General features: G+C 36.5%; 1 protein-coding gene and 1 long non-coding RNA gene across 2 annotated transcripts; one reads left to right on the top strand and one right to left on the bottom strand.

The window, feature by feature from the left end:
• The first annotated feature begins 622 nt into the window (after window positions 1-622).
• On the top strand, window positions 623-1,456 carry LOC140863043 (uncharacterized). The gene is made up of 3 exons (XM_073266153.1): window positions 623-860; window positions 906-998; window positions 1,086-1,456. The coding sequence occupies exons 1-3, from the start codon at window positions 623-625 to the stop codon at window positions 1,454-1,456; spliced, it is 702 nt and encodes a 233-aa protein (XP_073122254.1).
• Window positions 1,457-5,906: 4,450 nt separating this feature from the next.
• LOC140877663 (uncharacterized) lies at window positions 5,907-7,224 on the bottom strand. The gene is made up of 4 exons (XR_012149296.1): window positions 7,100-7,224; window positions 6,649-6,712; window positions 6,539-6,578; window positions 5,907-5,956 (listed from the first exon to the last, which is right to left on the bottom strand). It is a non-coding gene; the product is annotated as an uncharacterized lncRNA (long non-coding RNA).
• Between the last annotated feature and the right edge of the window lie 1,767 nt (window positions 7,225-8,991).

The following is an 8,991-nucleotide window of genomic DNA, read 5'->3' as shown; positions in this document are numbered from 1 at the left end:
TATCTCCTTCAAGCAGAAAGACGGAGATTCTCTAAATTCAGCCTGGACCAGATTCAAGAAGATGTTGAGGATGTGTCCTCAGCATAACCTAACACAAATCCAAAAGTCCCAAACCTTCTACAATGGTGCCGACCCGTCGGTGCGATCTATGCTGGATGCATCAGCAAATGGAAGTTTATTCAGAAAAACTCCAGCAGACGCATGGGAAATAATAGGGAATATGGCAGAAATTAATGTGGGTGGCCAGATCTAAAGAAGGAGAAAAAATCGGGAGTTATGGAGATTGATGCTTTAACAACCCTGACAACAAAGATTGATTCTCTAACTCATCAAATGTCACAGATGCAGTCGGCCCCTGTTAATCAATTTCAGGGGAATGTCGTTGAGGAACAGCAGATTTTTTAAGCCGAAGTAGCAAATTTTGTTTGAAACCAAAGAAGACAGCAGTATAACCCGTTTAGCAACACATATAATTTGGGCAGGAAAAATCATCCTAATTTTCATGGAAGTCCTAAGAAAATACTGCAAACACTTCCAAGCCATAGGAGAAAAACCAATCTTTGAGAAAATTATGATGAAATATGTAGCTGGAACGAAAACAAGGATGCAGACATAAGAAGCGATGTTTCAAAAGTTGGAAATTCATATGAGTCAGTTAGACAACCAGCTAGCCACCATAGAAACAGGATCAATGCCTAGAAACACTGAAAAGAATCTGAGGGATATGAATGCTATCATGGTCGTGACAAGATCACAAAAGGAGGAACCCAAAAAAAGTAATGAGGGGGAGGAAATAATGAGGCCAAACACTAAAGAGTCAAAGGAGGACAAGCACAGCTCTGCAAAATCAACGACTACAGGTAAGAAAGGTATGAATTTAAACTCTGATGTTAATGTTAATGTAGATATCAGTAAAATCCATTTTCCCCAGCGAGCAAAGCAGCTGATTATCCTTCACATAAATATTCTGTTTGCAGATGTTTTGGCTCAAATGCCCAGTTATGCTAAGTTTTTAAAATAAATTTTTTATAATAAGAGGAAACTTATTGATTTTGAAACTGTGAAGTTATCGGAAAAATGTTCAGCCATTTTACAAAATAAACTTCCTCCGAAACTTAAAGATCCTGGTAGTTTTTCAATTCCTTGCACCATTGGGAATTCTTTCTTTAGTAAGACATTGTGTGATCTAGGAGCTAATATAAATTTGATGTCTTATTCATGTTTTGGAAAACTTGGAATTGGTGAAGTTAGACCAAACACAATTTCCCTGCAGTTAGCTGATAGATCTATTAAATACTCTAGTGGAATTGTGGAATATGTTTTGGTAAAAGTTGACAATTTTATTTTCCCAGTGGATTTTGTCGTACTTGATATGGAAGAGGATCGAGAGATCCCTCTTATTTTAGGCATACCGTTCTTAGAGACTAGAAAAGATCTTATTGATGTGAAGAAATGAGAGTTGGTTTTAAGAATGAATGATGAGAGTGTGGTGTTAAATGTTTTTCATATTATTAAATATCCTGCGGACACCTCTGATTGTTTTATAATTGATGCTACTGACGAGTTGGTTGAGTGTAATCTGCGCGAACAATTATCTAGAGACCCACTCGAGATCTTCATGACAAGATCGGCTACTGATGAGGTCGATAGTGAAGAAGCGGAGGACTGTTCGCACTACTTGGATGGAACAAAGACACTGTCTAAATTGGTAAATTCAAAAATAGGAGAGCTTGGGCACATCCCAAAGCCATTGAATCAATCCACTGAAGAGCCTCCTATTCTCGAAATTAAACCCCTTCCTTCTCAGTTGAAGTATTTATATTTGATGATTAATGATAAACTTCCAATAATTAATTCATCATTTTTGATAGGCATCAAGGAGAAGCTACTGAGAGTGATTCGGGATCATGTTAGAGCGATAGGATGGAGCATAACTGACATCAATGGGATCAGTACATCCATGTGCATGCACAAAATCCTCATGGAGGCCGACCATAAGACATCAATTCAGCCACAATGACGCCTTAATCCTGCAATGCAAGAAGTGGCAAAGAAAGAAGTGATTAAATTACTCGATGCAGGTAATATCTTCCCTATCTATGATAGTGAATGGGTTAGTCCAGTCCAGGTGGTACCAAAAAAAGGTGGGATAACTGTGGTCAAAAATAAGAATAATGAACTTATACCTACTCGGACTGTTACAGGGTGGCGTGTTTGCATTGACTATAGAAAATTTAATGACACCACCCGTAAGGACCACTTCTCTCCCCCCCCCCCATTTATTGATCAAATGGTGGAGAGGTTAGCCGGGAATTCTTTTTACTGTTTTATAGTGGTTATTCGGGTTATATGCAAATCCACATAGCACCAAAGGACCAGCAAAAAACCACTTTTACATGTCCCTATGATACATTTGCATATAAACGAATGTCGTTTGGGTTATGTAATGCGGCGGCAACTTTCCAAAGATGCATGATGGCAATATTTCATGATATGGTATAGAAATTCATCGAGGTGTTTATGGATGATTTTTCTATTGTAGGTTCTTCATTTGATGAGTGTTTAATTAATTTGTCTAAAGTTTTGTAAAGTTGTGAAGAATCTAATCTTGTGTTAAACTGGGAAAAATGTCACTTCATGGTGAGAGAGGGAATAGTTTTGGAGGATAAAGTGTTTGAAAAGGAGTGGAAGTGGACCAAGATAAGATAGAGGTTATTGAAAAACTTTCCCCTCCAACGAACTTGAAGGAAATAAGAAGCTTTTTGGGGCTTGCTGATTTTTATAGGAGGTTCATTAAAGATTTTTCATTTGTTGCTAAGCCCTTAACAAATTGGCTAAACAAGGAGGTGCCTTTTAATTTTTATGCTGAGTGATTGCAGGCGTTGCAGGTCCTTAATCAGAAACTGATCACTGCATCTATCATCATGTCACAAGATTTGAGTTTACCCTTAGAATTGATGTGTGATGCTAGCGACACTGCTTTGGGCGCTGTACTAGGTCAAAAGAGAGATAAAGTCCTGCATATAATTTACTACGCCAGTATCACTCTCACTGCCACCTAGATGAACTACGCTACAAAAAAAAGGGAACTCCTTTCTGTAGTATTTGCGGTGGACAAGTTTTGATCATATTTGGTTGGGATCAAGGTCATCGTACATACTGACCATTCGGAACTGAAGTATGTGATGAGCAAGAAGGATGCAAAGCCGAGGTAGATTCGTTGGGTGTGTTGCTACAAGAGTTTGATATGGAGAACCTGGATAGAAAAGGTACAGAAAACCAAGTGGCGGATCACTTATCTCGTCTGGCGAGTCACGAAACTAAAGGTCAGAACATCAATGATGAATTTCCGGATGAGCAGTTATTTGAGGTAACCACTTTACCATGGTATGCAGACATAATAAACTACCTGCCAAGTAAGTTTCTTCCCCCTCACTTGAATTATCAACAGAAAATAAAATTTTTCTCGGACTTAAAATATTTTTTTATGGGAGGATCCTTTACTTTTTAAGATTTGTGCAGATGAGGTTATACGTATATGTATCCCAGCGGAGGAGCTAAGTTCTATTCTCACACACTGTCACACAGGACCGACCAGAGGCCACTTTGACACGGGTAGAACCGCAGCTAAATTCCTCCAATCGGGATTCTATTGGCCTTTAATATTTAAATATGCTCATAATTTTGTGACTGCATGTGATGAGTGCCAGCAAACGAGAAATATTTCAAGAAGGCACGAGATGTCATTGAATAATATTTTGGTATGTGAAGTATTTGGTGTATGGGGTATTGAATTTATGGGACCTTTTCCAGTTTCTGATGGGCATAAGTAAATTTTTGTGGCAGTTGATTATGTATGTAATTGGGTAGAATCACTTGCATGTCGCACTAATGACTCTAAGGTTGTTGTGAAATATCTTAAGAAATATGTATTCTCAAGGTATGGTACACCTAGGGCCATAATTAGTGATGGAGGTACTCATTTTTGTAACCGCCAATTTGAAACTCTTTTAAGAAAGTATGGGGTAACTCATAAGGTGGCAACACCTTATCACCCCCAGACCAGTGGTCAGGTCGAGGTATCAAATAGGGAACTTAAAAGAATTTTTTGGAAAAAACTGTCAGTTATAATAGAAAAGAGTTGTCGAACAAATTAGATGATGCTTTATGGGTCTACCGCACTGCATTTAAAACACCTATAGGAATGTCTTCTTTTCGGTTGTTATATAGCAATGCATGTTGATAAGTGCATTTTATGCACTTAATTTATATATGATTTGACTTGGCTTTTGTTATGTATGGAGTGGATTTTATGCGTGTTAGTTGTTGTTTTTGTGAGATGCAAGGAATGACGCAAAAGTGGAGAGAAGAAGCGGAAAACCGAATTACGGGACAGCAAACTTCAGAAAATTACTGGGACTTTTAGATACAAAAAAATCCGATCTTTACCGTTCAGAATATATTTCAGGATGTTTTAAAGCTACTGTCAAAATTTCAGCTCAATCCGACGGTTAGATTGCGAGTTATGAATTTTTTAAAACTGTTGCGCAGCTGGAAAATTGTATGGCGTAGATGCGGGAAATTCTCATGCATATGCGGAAACGTCCAGCAAATTGAGAAGTGAAGAGGCGCAGATGCGGGAAAGTCTTGATCATATGCGCCGAAATCCAGAAAACTAAGAAACAACAGTAGCGCATCTGCGCAACAATTCATGCATATGCGGCAAAAAGGCAGAGATTTGAGAATGAAAAAAGCGCTTCTGCACCTAATCTTGACGCTTCTGCGCAATATGAGAAACATGAACAAAGGCGCTTCTGCGCAATTAATCAAGCATCTGCGCTACCGCATAAATTAGGAAAAAAGTCGGAGTTTGGAAATCTGAAAACACTCAATACTTGGGCTTGACCTTGGGCTTTTCAAGCTCATATAAAAAGGAGATTGAGAAGAACGGATTAAGGAGGAGCCGCACAACTCAGAAATAATACATCAGAGAAGATTTGAAGAGCTGGATCGTGAGAATTGGAAGAGAAAAATCTGGGAAACGTGAAGAACATCAAGCACGAAGATTGATCGACCGGACACGGCGTCGAATATTTGGATTTGTTTTCTTCTTTCAAATTTATTATTGAATTGATGTCTAGATTTTTTAACATGAATTATTTTTGCAATAGTTCGATTATGAACTAAACTTTTAGAGTCTAGAGGTCGGATGAAACTTGGTGTAGACACTTTCAGAACTTTTTGATTTTATTGGATTGAATTCCTTTAGATTAATTGTTTTTCTATAATTGAATATGTGGGGACATCGGGTGCTAATCTCATCTTAAAAGACGATTAATAACAAGAAATATTCAATCAGAATATTAATCTGCTTAAAAATCAAATAAATAATACAGGACATTTGGCGACGCAAAACCATACATTTGGCGACGCAAAAACACGTCGCAAAAGATAAACAAATTTTTTATTTTTATTTTTTTTAGAAAAATTGACGCGCGGGCGCGCCTCATGTGGCGCGGGCGCGCCTATGGATCGGGCCAAGGCACCCAAAGTGCCTTGGTTAGGCGCGGCCGCGTCTCTGGGCTGGGCAGGCGCGCCTGGCCCTCTGATTTGACTTCCAAATAGCTGAAAAATGAAGGTTTTGCCCCTGTTTTGAATCTCAAACATTCTCTAATTATTAAGCATGAATTCAACATCAAAATCTAGAAGAAAACATGCAAATCCATGAGCTAATCAAGCAACTAAACATGGAAATTGACATACAACCCATAAGATCTTACATTGTTCTTATTCTTGCCAAACATACAAGTCTTTATGTGCAAGTGTTTATAACAAAACATATACAAGATCTAGATACAAAGGTTGACATCAACTCTACTGCATAAACCCGAGTTCACCACATGCTACTCTTGATCTCGTTCTTCTTACAACCTTCTTTGTCCTGTGCTCGCCCCATCTATTCCCATGCATACATACAAACATAGAAATATCCGGATATCTCCGGTGAGAATTGAATCCCAGTATAAAACAATTATATCATGCATATCATAGAGTTAAAGGAAATACTCATATAAACATCTCAACAAGCATTAAACCAATCTATAGCAATGCATGACTTAAAAATCTGCTATCAAGTTCTATATCGGTTCTTGGGATCCCAGGGAAGAAGAACACAACAAATCTCCCACCTACTCTCCCTTTCGGGGTGGCGTTGAGCTCTTTTCCCAGACTTTGGCATACTATATCAAGTTTCTAACCATATGAGTTGATCTATCTCCTAGGTTCCTTTATATATATCCAAACGTCCGTATTCTTTTGGCGAATCTGCCATTTCAAATCTCAAAGGGTTGTTGGCTCAATATGAATGCATCAAAATCTAGAAGCATTAGAGTAAAAGCCAAATAATAACAAGTTAAGTCAAACAAGCAAGTAAATGTGCAAATACAAGATATATAAGCACATAGTATGTGGTTTTGGAAGGGCATTCAAGAAAAACCTCTTGAATATTCAAAGCCCTTTTTCTAAGGTTGTCTTATACCTTTCAAACTTGGTTTCAAAGCTCTTCAAATCTGATCTAGCTGCACAACAAGAACACAATCAAAATCTGCTCATACTCTTCTCAATCTTCAAGGCTAACAAGTCACAAACCTTGTTCTTCCGTCGATCGGTTTTGAAGTCGGGATTCTCGAGTTCAATCAAGCTCTTAATCAATCTGAAAGGAAGCATATTCAAGCTATATATATCATAAATAACTCAAACAATATCCAACTCAAACAATCTAGACTCCAACTTGATCATTTTTCAAACCGACAGCGTAACGGTACGAAATCGGTAACCGAAACTGAATCTAACCAATCTATCAATCAAATCTAACTCACAAGCATCTCATATCAGAAATATATCATCAAAAACCAGCAACTCAGACATGTTTAGGTTCGAATATTAGCTGGAAAAATAATATCAATTCCAAACGACATCTGTTCTTCGACCCAATTGCGATAATACAACACATAGAATCTCAAGAATACATATTCATACTCAAATTCTGAGTTCTTTATCATCTCAATTTCGAAATATGCTGGATCATAAAGATACTTACACCAAATCGAAGCTCGTCTTTCAAGGATCGCGGAACTATGCCCGGAATTTAATTCGGTCGGACGAATCTTGAGATATTGAAGATTTAAGATGAAAATTTGCAAAGAAGAAGATAACTCTGGGTTTCTTGGCTGAAGGAATTGATAAATCTGATGAATTTCATACACAATACACGTGAATATGCATAGTAGACAAGTGTCCCACTCAAAAAGCCATAATTGCACTTTGGCCCTTCATTTCTTCACTATTTGCAAATTGGCCCTTGAAACTTCTTTTTAATTCAATTTCAATCCTAAATAATTTAAGAATATTAGAATTTAAATCTAAACTCCAAAAATTCTCAAATTAAATATTTTCAGATTAAAATTAAATAATCTCGGGCCTTACAATTCTCCCCCTCTAAGATATGATTTCATCCTTGAAATCGCATGCAATCTATACGCATATAAGATAAGGAAATAACAGAAATACTGAATAAGAACTTACATCACTTTGAAAATTGGCCCTTGAAACTTCTTTTTAATTCAATTTCAATCCTAAATAATTTAAGAATATTAGAATTTAAATCTAAACTCCAAAAATTTTCAAATTAAATATTCTCAGATTAAAATTAAATAATCTCGGGCCTTACAGAATAACTTTTCAATTACCTGATCAATAATTGAATTGTAATATTTATTTGAAATCTGGCACTCGACAGAGAAGATTTTGAATAAGACCAATAGAAATTACACGGTTAATTATTTATATAGCTTGAGAGAGTATATAATTTTAACGGAACATAGAAAAGAACATTGTTTTACATAGATAACTGCATGTAGATTCTTAATAGGGATATTGAAATTGAACTGTGATTGATATATTTTATTCGGCACTCGAGAGAGGAATAACACTTAAGTGTTCTTGGTTATTAATTAAAAGGAATTCATGAAAATAAATTATTTAGGAATTATTGTTGTTGAAACCAGGTGAAATTTATACCTCTAGACCATTTTTCTTATCATTGATTATCTCTGAAAGTTGTGTGCGTGCTATAAAACAATCCTTTGATTATTTTTATTTATTCTGCAAACCTTTTAATCATTAATTTTCTAAATAAAATTAGGACTATTTTAATTACAAGAACTAAATATTTTTTTCATTTTACTCTCTGTGGGAATGATAATTGATTCATCACTATATTAAAACTTGACACTCGTACGCTTGCGAGCATTTTTCACAACAAGTTTTTGACGTCGTTGCCGGGGATTAAATTTTTATTTTTTTTTAGTCTTGTTACCAATTAGTATAAGTTTTAATTTAGAGTTTTTTTTATTATTTTATTTTAAGTTACTAATTGATTTCTTCTTATTTTTAAATTGCAGTTCATGCGAAAATATCAAAGTGCAAATTCTCTGCTTTTTGATCCGGAGATCGAGAGAACTGCACGTGCTTTGAGAAGAGCTAGAAGAGAAGAAATTTACAGAATGGATGAAGAGAATCAAGCTCCTTTGGTGCTAATTAGAGAGCACTTCAGGCCAGTAATCCAGGATCACTACTCTGGAATAGCTCATGGAACTATCAATTCTAAAAATTTTGAGCTAAAGCCTGCATTGATCAACATGGTTCAGCAGAACCAATTTAATGGGAGCGCCACTGCCGATACTCATCTACACCTGCGCACTTTCTTGGAAATATCTGATACGGTAAAAATTAATGGTGTGTCTGATGATATTATACGCTTATGGTTATTTTCTTTTTCTCTCAGGGACCAAGCCAGAAGTTGGCTACAATCACTGCCATTGGGGAGTATCACTACATGGGAGGAGATGGCAGAAAAATTTCTTGCAAAATATTTTCCTCCTGCCAAATCCACCCAACTGAAGATTGAAATCAGCACATTCAGGCAGATGA

The sequence above is a fragment of the Henckelia pumila genome, chromosome 1 (genome assembly GCF_033568475.1).
Source record: "Henckelia pumila isolate YLH828 chromosome 1, ASM3356847v2, whole genome shotgun sequence".
Classification (NCBI taxonomy): domain Eukaryota; kingdom Viridiplantae; phylum Streptophyta; class Magnoliopsida; order Lamiales; family Gesneriaceae; genus Henckelia; species Henckelia pumila.
The sequence above is the reverse complement of the archived record's forward strand: the minus strand, read 5'-3'. Positions and strand labels throughout refer to the sequence as shown.

Coding starts and splice junctions, on each gene's coding strand:
- LOC140863043 (XM_073266153.1), top strand. CDS start 623: ATGTTTCAAAAGTTGGAAATTCATATGAGTCAGTTAGACAACCAGCTA. Junction 861..905: donor TGCAAAATCAACGACTACAG/GTAAGAAAGGTA, acceptor ATGTTAATGTAG/ATATCAGTAAAATCCATTTT. Junction 999..1,085: donor TGTTTTGGCTCAAATGCCCA/GTTATGCTAAGT, acceptor AAAAATGTTCAG/CCATTTTACAAAATAAACTT.